The 25,641-nt window shown below is 40.0% G+C and overlaps 1 protein-coding gene across 1 annotated transcript; it reads left to right on the top strand.

Moving 5' to 3' along the window:
- Positions 1 to 25,623, top strand: YWHAZ (tyrosine 3-monooxygenase/tryptophan 5-monooxygenase activation protein zeta). The gene is made up of 6 exons (XM_039705989.1): positions 1 to 155; positions 2,001 to 2,304; positions 17,258 to 17,381; positions 20,772 to 20,935; positions 21,025 to 21,120; positions 24,565 to 25,623. Exons 2-6 carry the CDS (start codon positions 2,011 to 2,013, stop codon positions 24,622 to 24,624), a joined length of 738 nt encoding a protein of 245 aa, XP_039561923.1. The 5' UTR covers positions 1 to 155; positions 2,001 to 2,010; the 3' UTR covers positions 24,625 to 25,623.
- Positions 25,624 to 25,641: the final 18 nt, after the last annotated feature.

Genomic DNA, 25,641 nt, shown 5'->3' with positions numbered 1-25,641 from the left:
GCGCGGTGATTGGCGGAGACGCCCCGTGCGCGGCGCCGGGAGAGGGAGGGAGGGAGCGAGGCTGCAGCGCCGCGAGCGCCAGAGCCGCACAGTCCGCGCCGGCCGCCCGCCCGCACCGACGCACCCGCGCCCGCCTGCTCGCCCGTCGCGCACAGGTAACGGGGCCGCCGCCCGGGACGGCTCCCCCGGCACGCGGCAGGTCGGGAGCACCGAGCGGGGCGGCCGGGTACAGCGCCTTGCTCCCCTCGGCGCGGCTCTGCGGGGAGGGAGCGGGGCGCGGGGGCCGCTGCGCGGAGCGGCGGGGGCCTTTCTCCGCCGGCGAAAAAGGGGCAAGCAGCGGCGGAGGGGGCGGCAGGTGAGGGCGACCCCGTCCCCGCAGGGAGGGCCCATCCTCCCCGCCCCGGCCGAGGGGTCCGGGCGAGAGCGGCGGCTCCCCCGGGACTGGAGGGGGCTCCTCCTCCGCCGCTCCCCCTCCCCCTCGCCGAATCCCCCGGGAATGGACCCGCGGGCTTTCCCTATTCCGGGGCGGGGACGCGGCATCCTCCCCCGGAGGCGCTGGGCGGAGGGGAGCGGGATCGGGGCGGGCCGGGCTCCGGCGCCCACGCGGCAGCGCCCAGCCCGCGGGGGCGGCGGGCGGCCCGCCCGCCCGGGGATGCTGCCGCGGCAGCCTGCGGTGCCCCGGGGAACGGCGGCGGGGCCAGCGCTGTGGCCACATTTGCCCCAGTGGCCAGGCCCGGTGGTGGGTAACCGCCGCCTAACGCTCGCTGTAAAATGGCTCCTTCGCCCCGCCGCGCGGGCGAGTTGTTCAACGGGCGTTCGCAAACTGACGCCGGGCTTGTGCCTCCCTGCTGGGGCCCGCAGCCATTGAAACTCGCAGTCACCTGGAATGGTAGAATGCGCTTAATTTATTCCCAAACACGGAACATAGCCCTGCCATTGTTACTCCTAACGTCACCTAAAATGGCAAAAGTGGTTAAAAATGAAAATGCTTGGTTGGGCTGTGTGGAACACACAGAAATAGATAAAGCACTCGTGACCAAAACTGGTTCATGCTTTAATAATCTTGTTAAACTTTAAAGGATAATGTATCCCCAGAGCACATAACCAGTTCCTCCAAATGATCAAGTTAGGATACACAGAAGAATAGGAGTACTTTTTCTTCCTGTTTCAAAAGAAATTTCTCAATACCTCTGCTTAGCAGAGTTTGATTTTTTTTTTAAAAAATTAAGTGCTGATAGGACAGCACTTAAAGACTATGAAGTATTTCTACCAGGTTGTGCTATCTGAAATACTGATGTTGAGGTCATATCTTTAAGTAGTAAAATTTTCTTTTGTCTGTTAAAGCACAGCCTCCCAGGCATAGCAGCAATACCTGACACAGACCATCCCATAATGGGAATTCCCGTTTTGGGAAAGGGAGTTAGCATTGTGGGAAGGTGTACAGCTCACAATTTAGATGTTTGTTGCACTATGACTTTTTAACATCCAGTGTGGGATTTGATTTGCAGATGTTTATATGAAGTACCTCTGCATGTAACTGATTCTTTTAAGGCTCAGAATGCTGTTTGGTATTCTTTGTCCTTTATTTGGTTGTCTCCTGTGGAAAGCTTACTATTGGATATTTTCTTTGTCAATTTTGCTACATTGATAATTAATTTTTTGTCTTATGAAAGAATGGTGGCAAGAATTAGGATCATTTTTGTGCATAAGATAAAAATTATTTGGTTTTGGTTCACCTTTGGATGCTTTTGTTTGTGTTTATTAAAATAACATGCTTCTAAAAGTTTACAGTTTTTCATGAGGAATCAGTGCTTTAACTCTCTACTCCATGTGTCCTTGTGTTTGAGCAGCCAGTGCTGCTAGTATGCCCTGTGTGCTGGATTTCAGTTGTGCCTCTTACAGTTCCCAACTAGAGAATACGTGTTGCTCTGGCTGTGAAGTTAAAACACCTTTGTCCTTGACCAATGTCTGAATAATGCCTCACTATTTTTCCCCTTCAGAAATATCAGCATGGATAAAAATGAGCTGGTGCAGAAGGCCAAACTGGCTGAGCAGGCTGAAAGATATGATGACATGGCAAGTTGCATGAAATCTGTGACTGAGCAAGGAGCTGAGTTGTCCAACGAAGAGAGGAATCTTCTCTCTGTTGCCTATAAAAATGTTGTAGGAGCCCGTAGGTCATCTTGGAGAGTCGTCTCAAGTATCGAACAAAAGACGGAAGGCGCTGAGAAAAAACAGCAGATGGCTCGAGAATACAGAGAGAAAATTGAGACCGAGCTAAGAGACATCTGCAATGATGTGCTGGTGAGAAATAATGAAACTGTTGATCCATTTTTACTTAGAATTGCAGAGTAAATGGTGCTGGGCCCTCTGGGACTATTTCTAGTCTGTCAGTAAAGCTGTGGTCTCCTATGCTATTTCTGACAATAAGGTTTAAAAAATGTCTGAATTTTTCTTTCCCTCTAATGTGCTGATTATTTATATACAAATTATGGTTGTGAATGCTAATAAACTTGGAGACATGTAGAAACATTACTGTACATAAAGTAGTAGTTATGAAAGGTTAACATATTTCCCTGATACTGAAGTGTATATAGGTTTAATTTGGGGGTTTCTCCTCCCCCAGTGCCCCTTCCCCCTTAATGCGGTATTTGTATCCTAGATGTCTTGGATTTCTGCAATTTTAATTTGCTGCTGTGGTTGTAAGAGGTAGTTCTTACTCTACGGAAATTGTGCCCCTCCCTGGGTAAGATGATGTAATGTTAGTTATGACTCAGCCGTGCAGAAAATTTCTTGCAGGAAGAGGCAGTAGAAGTGCTGTGATACCCACTTAATTTTTTTTTGTAGCAAACTCAAAAGGTGTTCAAGTTAGGCGTTTTCTGAGACTTGTAGTTCTGTTGAAATGTGCATATGTACAGCAAGCAACACTGCATTTTCACTGGGAGGCTGGTTTATGAAACCCAAACCTCTCCTGAATGCTTATTCCAGATTGTCAGGTTTTTTCAACTGCACACGCCTGTGGTGCTTCAGTGAGCACACAAGGAGCAGCTGTTCAGTCCTACAACCACTTGGAAGGTAGAGGTTATGTCAGCACTAGAGTTGTCCACTGCACTGTGGACGCTGCTGGCTGTCATCCCATGTGTGACAAGGGATCACCTGCAGGTGACAGAATGACATGTGCCATGAGGGAAGTGTTAAATACCTAAGTGCCTGAAGGTCTGATACCATATGAATGTTAAGATCAATGAGAAGCATAAATTCTGCTTGATGTGTGAGATAACTAAATGATATGGGTGATGATAGCTTCTAGAAGACTGGTTCTCCAAGGGTTTGTAGGAGTCAGCATGGATAACTGAGTCCTGGCTTCCAGTTCAGGCTGGCCGCTGTGGTTATTGTAACACACCCAATTTTGTATGTTTTGTTATGTCGTGGAAGGATAACTCATTAACTTCTACTCTGAAAATGAAATGCAGAACTTAGTTCTTGGAAGAACTGATTTACTAGTGCCTGTGTTGTAAAGCAGTGGCTCATATATTCAAGCCAAGGAAATGAGGATCCAAATCTGCCATTCTAATTGATTGTTATTTCTTTCTTTAATTATTTTACCAATGGGAAAGTTGGGGTGGGGGTGGATGCTTTCAGTTCAGGGTCTGAAATTCTTTTGTAAGTTACATTTTGGTTTAAGAAATTATTTTAATTAAATCTGATCTTAGAAACCTTAGAAGAATTTAATGTTTGCAGTTAATTTTTTGTCTGATAATGGAAACCAGGTTAAGGTGGAACTAGCTTTTATTGTGCATGCTAAAAACAAAACCCAGCTTTTGAGTTTGCTGCAGCAACTAGAGTGCCTGGGAGGGGAGGAATATGGGTGGAGAGTCTTGTTAACTCTTCTGAATCTCAAAGTGGACTTGAATTTCTTTGTGTTAATGAGACATATATAATTCAAAGAAGTTACTGTTCTTTAACATGCTACTATTTTTAAGAAGCTAATGACTGACTAATTTTTAACATTGCCAGTCCAGTTTTTCTTAATACATTAAAGAAAAATTACTGTCCAGAAGAAACAATGCCTTAAGCAGTGATTAGCAGTAATAAAACTACTTTTTTAGACTTGCATTTAAAAAGAAAATAATTAAAACATTTGTATTCAAAGGATAGGTTTTAAAAGTACTTTCAAATTACATGTGCTACCTTTGATGTTGCCAATTACATTGAAGATTTAGATTTATATTTAAAACTATACTCTTGTTTTCTTTCTTGAAGTATCCTATGCATGTTCATTCTTACCTAGAAATGTGGCTGACTGTATTGCTTTAACAGAGAAAAAAAAAAGAAGTGTGGTAAGATTCAGTTGTTTAACATGAACACAGAAGTCTGTACAATGCTACATTCAAATGTAGAATTAGGGTTTGGTTTAGTTTTTGGGGGTTTTTTTCACAAGATCTCTGTATTTTTTATGCAGCATAATCTAATCTATAACTGTCTACAGAAGTGAAAAGTGAGGCTTACCCCCATCTTAATTGGTGTGAAGTATGCCATTAATTAATAAGACCTGAAATGTTAAACTTTCAAAGCTTTTAATCATGAGCCTTATGAATTAGAGTACAAAAGCAGCTCTGCAACTCTTGTATCTTTTATTGAGGCTGTGCTCTGAGCTGTTGCTGTGTCTTCAGTTGTCTGCTAGTGTCTTAAGTAATGTTTAATGCCCAGGGGTGTTACATCAGAGCTGAGTATGACTGCCATCCCAACTTCAGTGTTGAAGGGAGGAAAGCAATTTAGAGAATGTGTTTGTGACTGGATGGAAGAGTGTGGCCAAAGCTGGCTCCTCTGCAGCTTCCTGCTCTCTTCCCTCATTTATTGGAATAAAATACAGTGTACTGGAAGAAATAGCTCCTTTAATCCTGTAGATGCCAAGTATACTAAACTCTGCCTGGGCTTTGTTTCCATCTCTTCTACTAATTTACAGAGAGAATAGGAGCAATTAAAGATGAACTTCTTTCTTGCTTCATTCCTATTGGGCCCAATGATAAAAAATTATGTGATAAAAAAGTTATGTGATCAGGTCCAAATATTTATTTTTCTCCTTTACACTGACCTTGCAACAGGAAAAGACAGCATCTGCATCCTTGCCACTTCCTGAATCTTTTTTCTTCAGCCTGCCATGGAGCACCTCTACAACTCTGCAAAAGAGTTGAAATCATCCTCTTGTTTCCTGCAGCCTCAGAGTGCTGCTGTACAAAAAGACACCTTAAATATCTTTTTCCAGCACCAATTCTGTCAGATATGCATTTAAATATATTAAAGTGTGATATAACCAGCTCTTGTTTGGAGTTGGTCTGGTAGTGCTGGTAAACATCAAATAATTGTGCTACATTGAGTATAGTACAAGTTCCTTGCACTGTGGCAAAGAAGGCTGTATTTCCAAATTCTTCAATAGTAATGTAGTGTGTGTGATGCTCTGTGTAAGGAAATGTGTTACCATACTTGAGCATCTGAAAAGTGCTTTGAGTATTATAGAAAATTTCCAATTGATACAGGAAATTAGGCTTTTAGTTAAATACTTTTCCTCATGTTAGCTAAGTGTGTGCTTCACGTTCTGTTTCAGTTTTTATAGTAGAAAGGAGGGTCTGTCTAAGGTACCAGTACAATGATATATAGTCATCTTTCATTTGTCATTTCCATAATAAAAATCGTTATTAATGTAACAGGTGTGGATTTTCTTTAAACTGCTGTTAGCAGAGAAGTGAGTTGTAACTGAAGTGATTCAAATTAAATCTGCAGTAAGCTGAATTTTTCAGGATTCTGAAGTACAGAGGAGAATGGAGATGTCTTTGAATAGCTAACACCCTGCACTGCTTGTATGTTAAAAGTTCTCAGCAGCTCTGGTAGCTTTCGGAAGTCTCTTACATGAGCTAAATGTAAACTAATAATTGAAAACATGACTGGCTATCTTCACATTAGTATGGATATGATTCCAGGCAGTTGCACTCTTCCCTGGGCTGGCACATACTGCAGCAGTCCCTGCCTGTCCTCCCAGTGCATAGTGTGTGACAGTTCCCATGTCCTTGCCCGATGCCCAGTCCTGTGGGTGATGTTGCTTCCCCCTCCAAGTTCCACAGCAGAAATGTCCTAAGTAAATCTCCTCTGGCAGTGCCCAAGCACCCTTTCACCATTTCTTTGCTCTTTTAGTTGTTAAGGTTTGGAGAACTTCTGCAAACCTTGGCTGCCCTTCAGCTTTCTGGAGTTACTGTTACACATTGGTGCTACTCAGCACTTTTCCCCCACTCCTTTCCTGCCAGAAAATCAGCAGGTTAATGGTATTGTTTAGGACCTTCCAGTAAGATGAATTGTTTGCTTTCTTCACTACATTATTTCTTCCAAATTTCACCCTCAGAAGCATAAAAATGTACTCCTTGTGTGCTCATACTTGAGATTTCTTTGCACTTGTTATGGATGCTTCACTTTTTAGAAGTGCTGATTGTGAGAGCAGAAGGTTCAGTTACATCTCAGATTAGTGACTTTAGGTTTACATTTCTTTTTTATGTGTATTGTTTGAGAGGAGTAGAATGCTTAGTAGCCTGTAATGGGGCTGCAGTTCACTGAGGGAAGGGAGTGTAATTCCATTCTGAATGCATCTAAATGGCTTTTTAAAGAGCATACCACAGAATTAATGCCTATTGCCATCATTCTCAGATTACTGTGGAACTATTTCCTAGTTGCCTGCAAACATCTAATAAGTTACTATGTTAAGTTCTATAAAATGTTTAATAATTCTGTAATTCTTATTGACAGGGTTAGGGAATTTGGTCTTCTCTCCTACAGGAAGCCATATGGTTTTTGATGTGCACATACATGAATTGTCTTTTTAAAACTCAGCCACTGCATGCTCAATGTGTCCTCCTGATGGTTAAAGTGCACAGCTAACCTGTGGACTGACGGTACCATACAACCTTCTTGCTATGATGATATCTTCTGCTAACAGAAAATTCAGTGTTCTGACTGAAAATCACTACCTTCAGTTCTGTGATTCCTTCAGACTTCCTTAATTTTTTATTTTTTACTGCACTTTGGTTTTGAGATCTGTGGGGGTTTTTTGTTTTGGTTTTTTTTTTCCAGAAAAAAGGGGAGACGGAGACATTTGTAGAACCTTCTATTTGCAAAAATGTCAGTTGCAGAAGGGGGTGATTAATGTGTTGAAATCTGGGAGTTAGGTGCCCAGAAGAATTGAGGTTAGAAGGGAGATCATTGTGTTCAACTGCTCAGAACAGATCTAGTTCGATCACTTTGCTCAAGGCCTTGTCAGTCTAATTCTTATTATCTTTAAGCATGGAGATTCCACAGCCTGTCTTAATATTTGTTCATGTTGCTAAGGAAAGAATACTAGCGTGTAATCAGAGCTTCTCAAGTTCCAGCTTGTCTGCTGCCTCCTGTGATGTCACTGTAGACCTCAAGGAAGAGTCTGGTTCCATCGTCTCCAGGCAGCTGTACACAGCAGCAGGATCTGCTGGTCTTCTCTGGGCTGAAGAAACCCATCTCTCTCAGCCCTGCCTTGTACCTCATGTGCTCCAGCCCCATAGTCTCTTCATGTATCTGTGTTTTTCTTGTGCTGTGGAGCTCAAACCTAGACATAGAGTCAAGATGTCATCCCAAGTTGTTAAAATTTGCACTGAAAGATAGTAATTGGTAATGTGTTAGTGACATAAGTGGAAATATGTGAGTACTCTGGTTCACAAATGCTCCTGTGAATGAACTTTTATATATTGCAGAGCAAAATGTAGCCAGGATTTGCTAATTTACAAGGGTGGTTATATATAATTCAAGCTTTTGTTTAACTCTCCAAGTCTGGCTTTTTCAGTAAGGGCTTGGTTGGTATCAGTGCTCATATGTATTGAAGGTAGGAAGCAGAGGCAATTTGTATCAACCTCATTATTTCACTCACTTCCCTGATTGTAGCTACACCCTTTCAGGTTTGGGGGTTTTTTTGGCTGTTGGTTTTTTATTTTGGTTTGGGTTGTTGGTGTGGGTGGTTTTTTTGGGGGGTTTTGGTTGGTTTTTTTTTTTTTTTGTTATTTGCCTGCAGTGAAAGCAGTACCTAAGCTAGAGTAATTTCCTTTACTTTTGTAAGCGATTAGACTGTTGCAAAATTGTTGAATTTTTGATAACTAAATCATTCATGGATCAGTGTAAATATGAGATTACTTGTGTTGTTTTTAATTTATTCTAATCTTAGCAATAAGGGCATCCATAATGTTGACACATATGTTTAATGCTCCCATTTGTCATAAAATCAGCGAAGGTGCTCTGCATAAATGCAGCTACTTGTTACATTAACTCTGCTTGCACATATGTATACACATATGTACATGTGTCTGCATCCTCTTGCATTTATTGCAAGTAGGAGAAACCTTTATTATAACCACTAGCCCACTGTACTAATTTCATTTGGCATTAATGTTTAATAGTTTGTTTGATTTACAGTAAAAAGGTACAGAGTGCTTATACTGCTCAAAAGCATTGAAGTAACAACTTGCTTTATTTGACAGCAGCCTTCATTGTTCAAGTACTTTATGTACCTACTGCTGATACTCAGTTCTAAACAGCAAATAAAGTTGATAGTTTAGTCACCTGTGACAGATAACTTCATCTTTGTGCTGTTGAAGGAAGAACTTCATTGCATGTACCTGCAGTTTTCTGGAGCTGCTAAGTGTATTTGTTTCACTGGTTGGTTGCTTAGATATCTAAGCAGAAACACTGCATTGCTAATGTATCATCTCCTTCTTGTGCCTATGGAGGCTGTAAGTGATAGAAACATAAAATTTAGAATATGAGCAGAGTTAGTGCATTATCTCTACACATCTGTACGAACAAATTCTGCACTATCTCTGGTTTTATCTGGAAACTTGTGTCTTGTTACCGTGCACGTGACAGAAGTGCCTTTCTGAAACAGGTTCTCAAACGCTTCACTTGTGCTTTGCTGTGGGCTGCCATCAGCTCCTGCCTCTGAAGCTGCTTGTCCATTCAGGCAGTGGTTGACTACCATTTTTAAATAGCTCAAGAAGTTTGTGCTATTGAAGTTGATTGAAGAGAGTTAAGATTGTAATTATTTATTAAACTAATTTTTTGTTTTACTGAATGTTAACTCTTGTGCAGTGGCTTATTTTTCTTGAAATCTGACAGAACATTGGCAATGCCTCTTCAAAGAGAAGTAGTAAGAAGTCATGTTCTGTTGAGACCAACAGTAAATTCTTAAATTTTTTTATCAGGTATAATATGTTGGATTCAATGATCTCAGAGGTCTTTTCCAACCTATTAGATTCTGTGATTCTCTAAGGCAGCTCACATGAGGCTGTGAAAAGTTGTCCGTTGTCTTTTGTAGGCAGTGGGGTTTTTTCTGGATATTACCCTTTGTGATTGTTACAAAAGATTCAACAAAAGTAATCTGATCTTTCAATTGGTCATTTTCTCCTAGTGCAGATTAGGTTTACATTGCTAAAGTGGCATTTCTCCTAATAAAATGTTTTTATTAACACTGCTATAGCGAGCCCCTAGTCAATCTGCATTCTGCTTCAGGAGGTTTGAAATCTGCTCTGAGTGCAAGCTGCTAAAAGATAGAAGCTCCTGCTTCTATTTCTGAGCAAGGATAAAAAGTGTTGCATCATATTTGTGGGGAGTTTTATTAGTATTTGTTTAGAGACCAAAACTGTAGAATCTTTAGACATGTTCTGGTTTGGAGTACAGCTGCAATAGCTGTAGCTGAGACCTACATCCTGGGCAGAAATTCTCACCCAGCTCAGTTGGTTTCAGATTTTTATTATCTCAAGTTTCACATGCATGATTGATACATGTGGCACAATTTTATTTTGATGCAAGTCTCCAATATTCAAGAAGCAGTTTAATGAGGTGATGCTGAGAAAAAAAGGCCCAGGTAAAAATTACATATTGACTTTTGATCCTCAGTGGAAATTTTATTAAGATCTATAGCGATGCCTCAAAAATATTAAGACTTTAATACTAATGTTTTTATATTAAGTGTCTTTACAGTTGCTGCCTTTCACATGAGTTTCCTCAGATTGGGTTACTAAATTGGGGAGGTATTTATGCCTGTACTTCAGAATTTGGGTTCCCTCACTATCATGTTTGTTATGCATGCTTTGGTAGAAAACAGTAGTGATTGGCAGGAAACACCTGAGGAGGCTTATGAATTATCTCAAGAGTGTATCCTGATACCAGGCACACTTGCCTTCCTTGCCATAAATACTAATTGGAAAGCAAAACAGTAGAAGAAACTAACTAGTAAAGGACATGGTAGTCTAGGTAGAAAACAGTAGTGATTGGCAGGAAACACCTGAGGAGGCTTATGAATTATCTCGAGTGTATCCTGATAGTCTAAGTTGAGGAAGGCAGATCTGCAAAGGGAGCTATGTGTATGGCTGTCATAGTCTGAACTGAGATGCTGTTCCTCATTGCCTCAGGTGCTGTTTCTTGTTTTGCTGACCAGTGGTGTGTCCATGCCAAGGACCCTGTATGCACTTCTGTGCCTACACCTACTTCTAAGTGACTTGTATCCCTCTTCCAGCATACATCTCAGCATGAAGATGATTTTTTAGGGTGTTCTCCTTCTTTCATGTTTCCTTCACCTGCCCACAGTGATGCTGCTTTTGTTCTCTTTTCTAAGGGAGCACATTTAGACTGGTTTAGTAGTGCTTTTATGTATAAACTAAAATTGCTTGCCATTGTTTCTGTCATACAGGATTTTCTTCTGTCCATTAGTCCTTTTAGATCTTTTTTTCAGTTGCCATCTTACTATTCAGACTTCATTTCCTCTGCTCGTTTCCTTTCTAGATCTTCACCAGATTGACTACTGCAAAACTGCTAATCAAGTGTACCTTTTTTTCTGCTCTTAGCAATTTCACATCTCCCCCTGTTGCATAAACACTGCAAATTACTCCACAGTCAAATTCTTCCCTTCCCCTTTAAGATCCATTGTCCCAATTCCTCCCCTGCTGAGGGTCCTGCTTCTGGCTTTATGGCTTCCAGCCAGCCTTGTCACTTTTCTCAAACTTCTGCTTCTTTTTCTGTGGGCAGCCTGTTTGATTGGAAGAAGGAATAACTGGTACTGAGAACAGGCAGCAGGCTGGGTTCCTTCTTCAGCAGATGTTTCAGCAGAGATCTCCAGTGCCTCAGCAGCCACTAATATTGACAGCTTTTCTTGCATTCCTGTTCTCGTGAGCAAACTAGTAGAGAGAATTCTGTAGGTGACTTTAAACTGTAGCTTCACTTTTGGCTGGAGTAGAAGGCTGAGAACAGTCCTTTTGGTTTCCCCAAGAGGGATGGAGGTCACCCATGAGGCAGCAGAGCCCTTAATCCCAAACTCTGGGCAGAGCTGTAATCAGGAGCAGCATAGTAAGCCTGGGTCAAAACAGGGTTCGGGAAGGGATTGTCTAAAAATATACCTCTTAAAAATGCAAGTACTTGTCTCTTTCTCCAACAGTTCAGATGGATGTGTGTAAATAAAATGACTGGCCACAAATGGTTTAATTAAACCCTCTGTAGTGCATGTGCCAATCTATGCAGTGCAGCTAATTGCATGTGTTGTTTTATAGCTCCTAACTTAATTCTCATGTGGAAAAGTCATGGGAAATCATTTGCTAGCTTCTAATGGGAATTGATAGGAGTCCTTTCTTTTTAAATGAAACTAAAAAGTAATTTAAAGACAAAAGTAGCCCTCATGTACAGGTACACAGGTATCTGCAGCTTCTTCTGTGGGGCATTGTGGGTATTAAGGTTGTTTTGATGTAATGGGAATTTGAATAATGTGTGGAATGTGGACAAGAAGCCTTTTAAAGGTTACTACCTCCAGAGAAACCACATCTGGCTGGGGAAATCCCTGGGCATTGATGGAGGCTAAGAGAAGCATGAGACTTTCTTGCTTTGTTCATGTGGTTTTTCTAGTGGCATCCTCTGTTGGGCAGTGTTGCAGTGAGGTTAGCAGACAGAGGAGTCCTGTCAGCCAGTATGATTCCTCCTGTGTCCTTACAACATCTTGGAGAAGGATGCTACTTACATCATGAAAATACCATGCTGTTGTCATTAAATATTAAATTAGTGTCAAGCTGAGCTTAAAAAAGAGTGTTTCTTTCATTGATTTAAAAAACAAGAGTTCTTCCATGTCATCTTCAGCTCTATGTCATATACCATGGGTGGGTGACAAGTGAGTTGAAGTTCAGCTAGTACTCCTGTGTAATTTATTCTCAACATTAGAAAAAACATCATAACTATTGTTAGATGTCCTTAGATACTGCATGAATACAAAAAGGCTACTTATTTATTAAACAAAAAGCCAGGTTATCTCAGAGAAGAACTGATAGTATTTAAAGTACCTAAAGTTTATCAGTATATTTTCTTTCAAGTTTTCCCATTCTGCACCTTGGTTCTTTTGTGCAAGAATATCTTTTTATTTCTCCTATAAGTTCTAATGTTTTTATTTAATTAGATATCTTAATAATTAATTTTTTCATATTTAAGAGTAAGGTTTCTTGTTCCCAGTACTTTAACTGTGTATTATCCACTAATTGCTACTACATTTTCCTAGAATCTAATGACTGTTCTTACTTTCCTGCTTGTCTGGAGGGAAATATAAAAATAGAAAATCGAGCTGTTGATGCAATCATCTCTAGTGCATTAATAATTATCTAAAGTTTCTAGGCAATAACATGTACTGAGACCAAGCCTTTGATAAAGGGAAATAAGCACTGAACTAGAAGCAACAAGGCAAAATTGAGCATTAAAATAAAATTAATTTAATGTTCTTATGGTGGATTTGGAAATAGATTTCTGGCCCACAGACGTCATTTGCCAAAGATGCAAATGCTTTTAAAACAAGAGTGGTTTTAGGCTTCAAGTGTCAGGAAAGGATTCTTCAAGTCTTTGTGTTGGCTTCCTGTCTTCAAGTGCAGGCCTCGCCACAGCTGGACAACTGAAGCATGTCCACTTGCAGTAAGAAGCAGACAGAATTTTAGGGGAAGGTTGCTATTGGGATTTATTGGTAACTACTTGTGAGGCTTCTTTCACATTCCTCAGTCTGATAACTCTTAACCTTTCAGACTCGATCTTGCAAAACCACAGGAGCCTTGATAAAAAGCCTTTCATCAAAGTAGCTCAAGATGTGATGTTCTTCATGTTGACACCTGTTGAGTGTATCCTGTTCAAGCAGTAGAATATGTGTAAGAATGAAAGAAGTCAATCTCTCTCCAGTGTAGTGTTTGAAATAAGCCAGGATTGAAATTCACCATTAGGATAATTAGGACAAAGACTGTCTCTAGTCCTTGCTTAGAGTGAGGGAATGTACCAAATCCTACCAATGGTGTGTGTGAGCCCAGCTGACATCTCCTGAGTTTGAGTGTCTTTGTTGGCCAGTCCAGAGAGGCAGAAAGCTGTTGGCTTAGTCATAACCACAATTGCAGGTGTGAAGTGTTGAAGCCTGATCTTTGAGCAGCCAGCTATTAGTAAGAGTTGATATTCAGATTTAGTACATCCTCTTTTTAAAAAAGTAATTCCCATTAAATCTTTCTGAAAAGATTTGCAGAAAGTGCTAGAAGCACTTGCACAAAGTGTTAGAGGTTTGGGCTGAAAAGTGCTCTAAAATGCTGCTGCATCTGCCTAGTTGACTGCAATGGTGTGATTTATTTCACAGCAGTTAGATTCTTGCTGTCACATTAAAAGCTCTGACAATTACTGCTGTGTCCTTGAGGGGTTTCAAAGGCAGGGACTGGCTGTTCAGTGTTGTTCAGAAAATTGTTCCTACCAGATGCTGATGAAGATGCTGTAATTAACTGCCCATGTGTTAGTATATATCCAAGTTGGATGGGAGTTTCATGTGGTAGCAGGAACATCATGAACATGCATGAGACCTTAACTACATAAAATGTGATAATAGACATGGGCTGTATGCATTGCAGTGATGCAGATCACATCAGCTTAGTAAATACAGATCATCTAACTGATCCAGTCTGGACTGGCTGCTCCCACTTGTGTGGTGATCAGCTCTGTACCATAAACACTGCCCTATCAACTGGTAAAGGAGAGAGAAGGTGGACATTGCTGGTACTTCTTAAGCTATGCACAACCAACCTATCAATAGAACTTAAATATCAAGATATATTCTTCCTTGTGGAAAAAATTGTATCCTCCAGAATGCTTTGCAGTTAAAGCTGTTAAAGAAATGCACAAGATAAACAGTATTCCCCATAAGCTCATGTGTTGGCAGATAACAAATTGTTAGATTTGTTGTGCCTTTGATTCTGCTGTCTTCTGTAATTGATCTTTAAAAGGTTGGTAGTTTCACTGGTCTTACCTGTCTGGCTTTCTGTAGCCATACCATGTCCATGCAGGTTATGCTTTCACAGCCACTCTCTAGGATAAATCTGTGTACCATGAATCTTCAGGCTAACTTTAAAGGCGTGGTCTGTGACTACTTCTGCCAGTAAAAGAAAATAGATAGTGAAATAAATGGACTAATACAAACAGAAGAAACTGAATTTATAAGACTAAATAAATAATAGGGTAGGAATCTCCTTTCAATAATTTCACATGCTACCTTTAAATATTCATCTGCTTGCAGGTTTTATTGTTGCTGTTTATGAAGTGTTTGGCATAAATAAAATTCTTTCAGAGATACGTGGCACACCAGTCCTACGTGTTGTTTGTATAGAATAGACTCTTTCATCCAAATATGAGTAAGCTCCCAGTGCAGTTTGAGTTGGAGTCTCTGCATTGGCTGTATTCTGTGAATAGCTGTTCAAAGGGATTTTCTCAGTTCATGAGTCTTTGAAATTCAACATGGCTTTAGAACTTCTTGTGGTACAAGATTTACAGTGTTGAAGCTCCTTTTGCCCTGCTGGTGTTGGCCTGTTTAAAAAGATAATTAGTAGTCTTTCCTCCTATCTGTCTACTGGTGCAATTCACCCATTCAGATTGCAAACAACTTCATCTCATTTGTGATCTGAGTAAAGTTTCAATCTTGGAGCTTGGTTGCTGCTGTGTGAATTAGCAGAGCTGTATGTTTTAATCTTAAAATGACCTGCTGTAGGGATGAGGAATAATTTCTGTGTCTAGAATCACTAAATCTGTTTTGGTCTGGCCAGTGAATGGGGAATGCAAAAGAAGGGCAACTCCCCACAGTGCCAGAAGCGTGGGTGCAAACTGATACACCTGGCTTAATTGAAGTCTCACAGAGAAAAACTGATAAGGAGCCTGATTCTCAGTAGCTGGCAACCTTCAGTTGTCACTGGAGGTCCTTGGCACTCACGGAAGTGTTGTAGCTGCAAGCCTTGAAGCTCTCTAGAGGTGAGGACAGAGTGTGTAAGGAGTCACAGAGAGCTGAGGTGTGTGACTCATAAACCTGCTGGCCTCCTGCTACATCCCAGCCTCACTGGGACAGAGCTGGCTCTGGACCCTTCTCCTGGTGTGGTGGGATGCCCTCAGAAGGGTGCCTTTGGCATGAGGCAGTTCAGCAGCCCTTTTGAATGTCTCCAGAAAAATACTGTTGAGTTCCTTCTGTTGCCAAAGAATTGTCTGCTGTCATATGGATGGGAAGTGAGGACATGCAGGATTTTTCAGTGTCTTCCTGTGTGGTTATAAAATGAAGTTATATACCAAACCCCACGGTACTGGAAAGGCTAATATTAAAGATAAATAAATCCACTATGTTGAAGCCACTAAAGAAAGTCCACTTCCAGGTTTTTATCTCATTGTAGCATAGGCATGGCTGAACCTTGTCTGACTTCTGTGTCTATCAGCCTGATTTCTTTATTATCTGTCTGCTGCAATAGATATGAGATAGATGCTGTGATGGGTCGCTTCATTTTGAGGAATTTCACACAAGTTTTAGTCTACCAATAAATATTCATTATTCATATAAATGAATTAGCAGTACTTTGCTTAAAGAAAAAAGCAACCAAAATGAAAACCAAGACTAGACTTGCTCTTCTTGCTCTTTCTGTGAATTACAGTTTTCTGTAGCTTAATAGTTGGCCTGCTAGGCAGAGCAGGTAGCACAGGTGTCCATGTCACAGTGCAGTAGTTGCAGCCTGTCCCAGGAGTATGTCCTGTAAGACATTAATTTACATTAACTTGCTGGATGGCCTTGAGAGGAAAGCGCTGTAAAGCACCAATCTTTTCTATAAGTTGGAACTAAATTAGTTTCTGTGTTTTTGTGGTATCCTTGGAAGTAAAAGTCAAAAAAGTGAAGCAAAACTGCAGTGCCAGTAATCTTAATTTATATGGGAAAAATACGGCCAAAAATCTGTACTAAAACCTCTTTTAAAAAATTATTTTCTGCATAGCCTTCACCAAGTATATGTAACAGCTTCTGATTGAATTCTGACTATTCAGGCATGCTGTACCTTTTTTGACTTTTAAATAACTGGCTTTTCTTTTTAGAGTCTGACTTGAAGCACTCAATATCACAAAGTTTGACAAGCTTGTACCTTAATTATTGAATGTGTTGGAGCTAGTGATTTTTTTTTTTCATCATAATAGAATTCTTGCTAAATTACATGACTGCCTCAGCTATGTTAACTTGCTATGTTAACAAGCAGTTAGAATAATCTAGAAAAACCTGGTCTTATATGTCAGCCCATGGGGAGGATTTGGTGGAGTGACTCCAGAGAGCTACCTTTGCTTTGGAAGATAAAGTCTGGTAGAGGTGCTACAGAGCTGAATGTCAGATTGTTAGCTGTCTGAAAATGCAAGAATACAGGTTCACCTTGTGGTTTTTTGCTGGGAATGCCACTAGTGCATTAAAGTTAATGGGATCTGGGCTAAGGAAGCTTATTTATTGCCTGTGTATGTAAAATAATTAGGTATCTGATTTGGTAAATGATGATATCAAATCCTTTTATTGTACTTTGTGGATGCAAGCTTTCTTTCATGGTATACCCTCTGCCCAGAGTCTTTGGACTACCTTATTTCTGCCAGAGTTCTGTATAGTGGTTTATAGAAAGCCATCCTTTGGTTGTATAAAACTCATCTGCTAAATTGACACAGCCTCCTTCTCCCCATCAAGGCACACAATGCAGCATTCCTTTTATATCTAGAATTGGAATCCAGAACACGTTCTCTAGCTGACTGTGTTATGTAGGATGTGAAGAAAATAAGCAAGAAGTGAAGCTGTCTTGACTTTGAAATAAATTGAAATATAATTGAATTGTTGGTTCAGCATATGTACAAAACACTGTGTTCTTTGTTTCCCTTTTAGTCTCTGTTGGAAAAGTTCTTGATCCCTAATGCTTCGCAAGCAGAAAGCAAAGTTTTCTATTTGAAAATGAAAGGAGACTACTACCGTTACTTGGCTGAGGTTGCTGCTGGAGATGACAAGAAAGGTATTGTATGATAAATATTGTCCAGTTAGATTGCTTTTGGTGGGGTAGTGACACAACACTAATTTTAGAGTAATTCTGATTTGCGTGTAAATTTCTTTAGTAATAGGCTTCCTGTTTTCTGAAGGAAAATCAGAGATTGTTGGTTTTCAAATGAGTTGCAGAAATGTCCACATACATGCTCATGGAGGCACAAAACAGACACTGAGTCTCAAAACCTTGAAACTGTCTCCAGCTTCCTCACGCATGTATCTGGTTTACCACTGGCGTACTGGTTTATGCATTTCTTTTTGTCTGGCTGAATCTTAGGGGTTTTACCCCTTAGACTTATTCTTGCAATTCCTCCTGCATTTCTGCAGAATATAAGTCTGCATAGGTTCAGTGAGCAAAGAGACTAGAAACAATCTGGAAGAGAAAAGGTTTAATAAAATTAATCTTACTGTTAGGAAAGTTTCTTCTGTAATCATGGTAGTTTAATGTCCAAATGTCTTCAATTTCCTCAAATTTCTTATATTTGCACGTCAGCAGCTTGTCACAGTTGCAGGTAAGTTGCCTTCACCTAATTTTATTTTGAAAAGTTAATATTAGGTACTCAGCATTTTGAGTTCCTTACCTGCTGTGGTGGGAGCCATCCTGACAGCATTGCTGCCTTCGTGCAGAGTCCCCTTCAGTTCAGAGCAGTGCATTAGCAAGATCCAGCTCGCTGCAAACAGTGCCAGGCTGTTTCCTGGAGCCACTTAGGGCTGCTGGCAGTGTGCCCTGAGGAGCAGCACACCAGCACAGAGCCAGCCTGGTGTGTCACACTCCCCTGGGCTGCCCTGAGCCTGCAGGGATCGGGGATGCGGGACCCCGCGGGGTGTGGAGTGAGCTGTGCAGCCCCACTCTGCCCTCAGCAGCACCTGCAGCCCCTGGCTAAACCCCCCGTGTGGCACAGGACCATGGCTGTGGGACCTCAGAGACATAGATGTGAAACAGAAATGGGATAATTTCAAGGGGATAGATGTGTCTGCTTTACTGGCATGTGTTCCATCCACATCACACAGTGAAGCCCAGTTTTCTCAGCATGCTGGATAACAGAGAGTTACACAAAGATCCTAAGACTCGTAAGGCTGGATTTGATTTCTGATGTTTACTGCATGCAAACTGAGCCAGTCTTGGTGACTGCAGAATTGTATGTGCTACCAGTACTTTAGATCTGTTATAGAGAGTTACCGTGTTTTTCTTTGGTAATTTTAGTGATCTCTGTTCACATGCATAGGAGATACAATATTTTGAGCCCCAAAGTTTCTTTTTCTGTTGAGGATTAAGTAACAGGCTCTAAAATTAGACTGTGAAAATCTTTGTTTAAAGTGCTTTTAAAGCTTTTTTTTATTTAACTCAGTCTCCTGCCTGAGTAGTTTTTGGTGGGTTTCCATTTTTTCAATTCATCCCCCTCCTCCAGCGTTTCATGTCACATGTTTTTCCTTTATGTTGTCTGTGACCTTGAAGAAAAGCAGTTGATAATTATTGTGTAGGAAAGAATGGCTGTTGAGTTGGACACTATTCTTCAGCCGTTTGCAGTAAATACAGCAACAATATAAAGCTCCCAACTCTAGGAATTGGATTTTTATCTTCATAAAGGACATTGTTTATTTTATCGGATGGGGCTTCCTTATGGCAGTCTAGCAGACAGGAATGTCAGGCAGGTACCTCACTCTGTTTTATCCTTTTAACTTTGGAGCTGCACTTCCTAAAGAATCCAAGGTTAAAAACTTTTTTATACTGTGTGACTGATGTAAAAATTAACAGAATACATCAAATTATGCACGAAGTGCTCTGAATTATTGCTCAAAAGGTAATTGTTTTCTCAAATAGGGAGAAAAAATACACTTTGAAATTATGTTAAAGAAAAAATACTAGAAAATAAAACTCAGCTTCATTCCCTGAAGTTACTTGTTTTTCATTCTGCTTGTTTTGCCTTTCATAAACAGCACCATTTTCTAAGGCTTTTCCATTATGAGAGGAGCTAAACATTTCTCACTATTTCTAAATTTAACTTGCAGTAAACCTAGTTCTTCTCAGCTGTAATGTACTAAGTTCTAGTCATCTTCAAGAGGTTAGGGCAGCTGTCAGGTCTGAAGCATTCAGTTATTAGTGATGAGTGCAGAGAGAGCACTGTTGAGCTGTGCAGTGCGTGTCCTCGCTCTTCCATGTGGGAGAGAACAATAATGATGCTTTAATTTTTGTGACTGTCTAAAGGTGAACAAATTATGATTGCATAGACATCCTGAGTATTGGTATTCAGTTGTTTTCAGACTTGGAGTCTGAAAACTCCTTACTTAAATCCTGCTGTATTTTTGAGTCTTTTCCTTAAAATTCCTTTCTGTGTTTTTGAATACGTGTGACTGCACTGTTGCAGACATCATGCTGGATGCATTTCTGGTTTGATCCAGAAATGTTAGGGTTGGAATCCTTTTTGCATCTGAATTGGATGACTTTCTGCCCACCTTTTTCTCAGATGCTGGTGGAGAGCTGAGGAACAAGTGCCCCTTTGTGCTCAGCATGCAGTGCCTCCCTGGCCCCTGCAGCTTGTGGGCTGTGTTGGGCCGTGATCTCTGACTTGTGCAGGCAGAACCTGCTCTAAGTTCAGGTGCCTTCAGTGAGAAAGGAAGCTGTTAAGCTCTTCAATCTTGATATACACATTGTAGTTTTGCCAAGTGTTAATAACCTGTACAACTGAACCAATTAAGAGTGACAAGAGTGACAATCTCTAAAATAAAGGAGCCAAATTCTTAATTTTTCTCCCTTCAAAGTTTATAGGTACTAGAACTTCTAAGTTAGGTGAAAATGCTTCCCATATCTGCACTGGAAATAGAACTGTGTTGGAAGCTTTTAAAAATACATATTTAATTTGATTTGAGATACGCCACAATATCTTTGCCGAGCAGTTTGAATGGAGACTCATAGATGACTGTTACTGAAAGGGTTCAGCATGACAGGCAAAGGTCATCAGTGTTTCCTGTGACTAAAATGTGGCTCTCTAATGCACTGCAGTGTTTAAAGACATTGAAATTGTGGTACTGTATCAAGTAGATGGTGGGTTTTATCTTCAGTGCTGCAAAACTGCTGCAAACATTTGTAAATAGAGGTAGTCACAGAGTAGAGTGTTGGGAAGAGACTCAAAGCTGTGATTTGGTCAGTAACAACTTCCCTCCTTTTTAATAATTTGAAAATGCAATTTAATAAAATCTTCATTAAACAGTACTTGTTAGATAAAGTGCTCATTCACAGGCGTTCACTCCTGACATGGTTTCTTCATGCAAGTGTGAACACAGTCCTGATTGTATGTCTGCATACAGTGTGTGAATGACTTAATTTTTGTGGGTTTTGTTTGTGTTTGTTTTTTCCCCAAAGGGATAGTGGAGCAATCACAACAGGCATATCAAGAAGCTTTTGAAATCAGTAAAAAGGAGATGCAACCAACACATCCCATCAGATTAGGCCTGGCTCTGAACTTCTCTGTGTTCTATTACGAGATTCTCAATTCCCCGGAGAAAGCCTGTTCCCTTGCGAAAACGGTAAGTCAAAGAGGGGGAAATTCCAGTTAAATTATTTGCATAACCTTTTGTCACATGGCTAATGGAGCTGTTTGTTTTTACAACGCTAGGCTTTTGATGAAGCAATTGCTGAACTTGATACATTAAGTGAAGAGTCATACAAAGACAGCACGCTAATAATGCAGTTACTGAGAGACAACTTGACAGTGAGTATCATCAAAGTTTGCAAATAGATTACAGGATTGGTCTTCTGGCAGTTCAAGGTGTCCTTTTTGTTCCTGGCCATGGAGCTGTGTCTTTCACTCAGAAACAAGTCTATAGTACATCATCCTTCTGAACTAAATATTTTTCCTGACTAGTTTTTTTGGGTTGTTTGTTTGCATGCTAATTAACATGATTTTCTGACAAATTACAAATTAACCACATTTTTCAGGCGATTTTATTCAAGGAATCTAGCATGTTTAAATTATGAGTCTGAACTGTGACTATCAAACCTACTACCCAATATTAAGCAGCATTTGAGAATGCAGTTGCATTTGCTTCTTTAAAGATTGTCAAATTTCATATAGCTTATTCTGCATTAATGTATCTGCAAGGAACAGATTCTGCATGAAAACTGGAAACAAAGCTAGCAGCTAGCAAGTCCATTTAAGGACTTGTGGTTTAGAGGTTTTTTGTTTGGCTTTAATTTTGGTAAAGCTGAAATGGAAATTGATGCTAGCCAGGCTATTTCCATGGCAGTTGTAACATAACTGTCTTAATTACTTTTTTTTTTTCCTCCTTGGACTCACAGCTGTGGTGTAAGTTGTCAGAATAATCAAAATCTTCATCTTGTGTGTGGGATTTTTTTATCGTACTTTGAACTTTAAAACTGACAAAGATAAACATCTAAAGCAAATGAAACCTAAATGTGAGCAAACATGCAATAGTGTAATTAGATGGCTTAGTTCAGTCCTTGGTCTGTGGGGAGAAGAGCTGCAAGCAAGAAATGAAAAAATAAGAAACACTTCTTATTGCCACATGCAGCCCCTTGTTAACACTCTGTGCTTCTGATATCAGAGACCTTTGCAAAATAGCTGCACTACTTTAAAAATACCTACAAGTAAAATTGTGCAGTTGTAAAAAATTGGAGTTGCCATACTTTTTCTGCTTTTGCATCTAACATTTATTTTCTCTTGTCTTTTGGAGCCTTTTCCATGGGAATTGCAACTTAACACTGCTGCAAAAACTACTTGTTATTGTCCCATTTGTTGCTTACAAAACAAATGGAAGTGATTTCTCAACCTCTGTATTGGAGACAGATAGAGGGCTGGCATTGCTCTCAGTGTCTGTGTACTGTCCCCTTGAGTAGGATTGCTCAAGAGCTGCCCTCTGAATGAGTGGTTTTGAAACAGGATAGAAGCTGACTTTAATTGCTAACTTCCAGTAAAAATAATGTAAAGCTTGTCATAGCAGTTGGAAAGCAAATTGTTTCACACAAGAACAAAAGTCAGGCTGAGCTACTATAGTTTGTGAATTAGGGTAGTAGACCTGATGATTGATGTGAGCTTTCCATTGCAAGGGAGAAAGCTGTAAACAGATGCAAGATTCTTGAATGAGTGATATGTCTTGCCTTAAATGCTTAGTGTGATCTGTACAAGTACATTGATTCTGTGTTTATCCACAACTTCTTGAAGTAGAAAATAACTTCTGATATGTATGCGACTGACAAAGACTACAGTGAATTTCATAAATGTAAAAAAGGTCTGTTTTGCTGGTTATGCAAGTGGTGAAGTCTGAAGTAGGTGGGCTTTAGACAGTGATTTAGCATGTTGATCAGTTCTGTGCAGTAGCACTTTCCTCAGTTGGTTATTTTACCTTGAGTCTTGTATGGCTGAAGAAATCTGTTCCTTCTCTGTGGGGACTGAAGGCAGAGGAGTGTTCAGAGGGCTGTTTAACATATCATCAAAATCTGTTTTACTGGAATTACTAGATAATTTTTTTGTTCTGTTAGGAAATTCTGTTGTCTTTTATTAAATAAAAGGCAATCCTTCTTCCTAAGCATTTCCCTCCCACCCCAAGTAGATTGGTTAAACTGATCTCAGTGTCTCAGTTGGTAAAATTGGTAATGCCCCTTTCATAGCACTCAGGCCCTTTTGTCTTAATGAATGTGTATTTTAGATTGGACATGAAGAAGATTTTCATCCCTAAAAGGGTTGTCAAGCAAGGTGGCCCAGGGAAGTGTTGAGTCACCATCCCTGAAAGTAATTAATTTGTGTAGATGTAGTATTTGGGGACATGGTGGACTTGGCAGTGTTAATGGTTGGACTTGGTGATCTTGAAGGTCTTTACCATCCTAAATTACTCTTGTGACTGTATTCTAGGGGTGATGATTTAGGATAGAAATCTCTTGATTTCTGAATTCTGATAAAATGATAGAATTGTTCTTACTAATTCTCCTCACAAGAATAGCACTGAATTTGGGACTAATGTAGTAATATAATAATGTACTAAAGATTGCAGTGCAGGTCTAGAAACAGACTATTGGTGTGCTGTTATCTTCAGTAAAATAACTTGCTACTTAATGCCTTCAGCAAGGAAGATTAAGTGCAGATACCATGCATTATGTTCAGAGCAAGGACAAGGCTACTGGTCTTGTACTAGTGTCATTGTTGCCTTCTGCTCCTGAAAGTATGAAATTTTCTGATGATGGATTTTAAAAATGAAGGCATTCTGCAAGACTTCAGTGGTATAACACTGTCAGTGGAGAGAATTAGTTGGTTTTATGTTTTACCACCTTATACTGCAAAGCATGAATGATTTGGTTAATACTTCTCTAACTCTATAAAGTGGTGAGAGATGACAAATCATATTAGGCTGGGGATAGTTTGGAAGCAGCCAGCATGAGATATTTGGTTCACGAAATAATTTCTTGGCACTGACTGTTGCTCTGGAACTGATGCTTAGTTTCCTTAGCTGGTACTTAATCTTGATATATGGTTCCTTAGTATGATTTTATGGAGCTGAAAATAACATTTTGTGCATAGTGTGTGCTTAGCCTGATTTTCTTCCATCCTTGCCCTGCTTGCCAAGTTGGCAGCTCAGTGTTCTGAAAGTTGCTAAAGGGGAGCACAATTAACTGAACATAGCCAGAGGGTAGAGATTTTGATGAAATATTTTGGGGTTAAAAAAAAAAAAAGAAAACCTTCACATGCCTGTTCTGAAGAAAAGGTAACATTTGCTGTAGCACTGGATGTGGAGAGATAATTTTACTGAAGCTTTTCCTTCAGAAAGACATGTAAAACTTGATGGGGGAGAAAGAAATTGCTGTTAGTTCCCGATTCCCACTTACCTGCTCAGTAGGTCTGATTCTTGCCTGCTTGTTAGTCGTATTTTAGTGAGCCCTGTGAGTAAGGTACTTGGGTTTTGACTGTTCATAAACTTGCTCATTAAATGCAGTGTTGGGTTGCCTAGAACTGAATTTTGATCTTGCCATAGCCAAGAAATAGATTCATGTTGCTGTGTGCCTTTTCCTGCTCCACAGTGCTTAGTAGGACCTGTTAGAAGTTGCTATTATTAAGATATAGACCTTCTTTCTAAAAATTGCTTACTAAATGTTAGTAATAAATGTATAATAATGTACCTGTTACTCTGTTTTCTTTCCTCAACAGTTGTGGACATCGGATACCCAGGGAGATGAAGCCGAAGCAGGAGAAGGAGGGGAGAATTAACCAGCCTTCCAACTTCTATCTGCCTCATTCTGAAATTTAAACAGTAGACCATTTGTCATCCATGCTGTCCCACAAATAGTTTTTGTTTACGATTTGACAGGTTTATGTTACTTCTATTTGGATTTCTATATTTCCCATGTGGTTTTGTTTAATATTAGGGGAATAGAGCCAGTTAACATTTGGGGAATTTATCTGTTTTCATCTGAGGTGGCCAATATAGGGTTGTGAAATTTTTATACAAGTTTTACATGTTTGGCATAGTACTTTTGGTACATTGTGGCTTCCCACAAGGCCAGTGTTAAAACAGCTTTCTATGTCAGGCAAAGGTGACTGCTTGCATATTGGTCTGTCACGATGGAAAAAAGGGATAATCAATGTTGCAGCCACAGGTGTAGTTAGTCTGAATATCCAACCTGGAGCACACATGGCTGTGAATAAACTGATGTCCCATAGATATTGCATGTCAGGGGAACATGTGACATCTGTGGAATATTCCAATCAAGTGTACATCTTTGATTGCAGCTGAAGTGTTCCTTAAGACAGTTCGATAACCCAGTCAGCTTTCTCTAGAGAAGGACAGAGAAACGGTTCACATTCCATTATTTGTAAAGTTACCTGCTGTTGCTTTCATTATTTTTGCTACACATTTTATTTGTATTTAAATGGTTTAAGCAACCTAAGAACAAATGTACAAGTAAAGATGCAGTAAAAAATGAATTGCTTGATATTCATAATGACACTGTATATCGAGCACAGCAGTAAAACAAAAACCCATGTATTTAACTTTTTTAGGTTTTTTGCTTTTGTGATTTTTTTTTGATACTTGCCTAACATGCATGTGCTGTAAAAATAGTTAACAGGGAAATAACTTGAGATGATGGCTAGCTTTGTTTAATGTCTTATGAAATTTTCATGAACAATCCAAGCATAACTGTTCAAAACATGTGTATTAAGTTGATGTAAGTGGAATAAAAGTTTTATGAATGGACTTTTCAACTACCTTTGGTGTAGATTTCA

The sequence above is a fragment of the Passer montanus genome, unplaced genomic scaffold, assembly GCF_014805655.1.
Source record: "Passer montanus isolate IOZ18808 unplaced genomic scaffold, ASM1480565v1 scaffold19, whole genome shotgun sequence".
Classification (NCBI taxonomy): domain Eukaryota; kingdom Metazoa; phylum Chordata; class Aves; order Passeriformes; family Passeridae; genus Passer; species Passer montanus.
The sequence above is the reverse complement of the archived record's forward strand: the minus strand, read 5'-3'. Positions and strand labels throughout refer to the sequence as shown.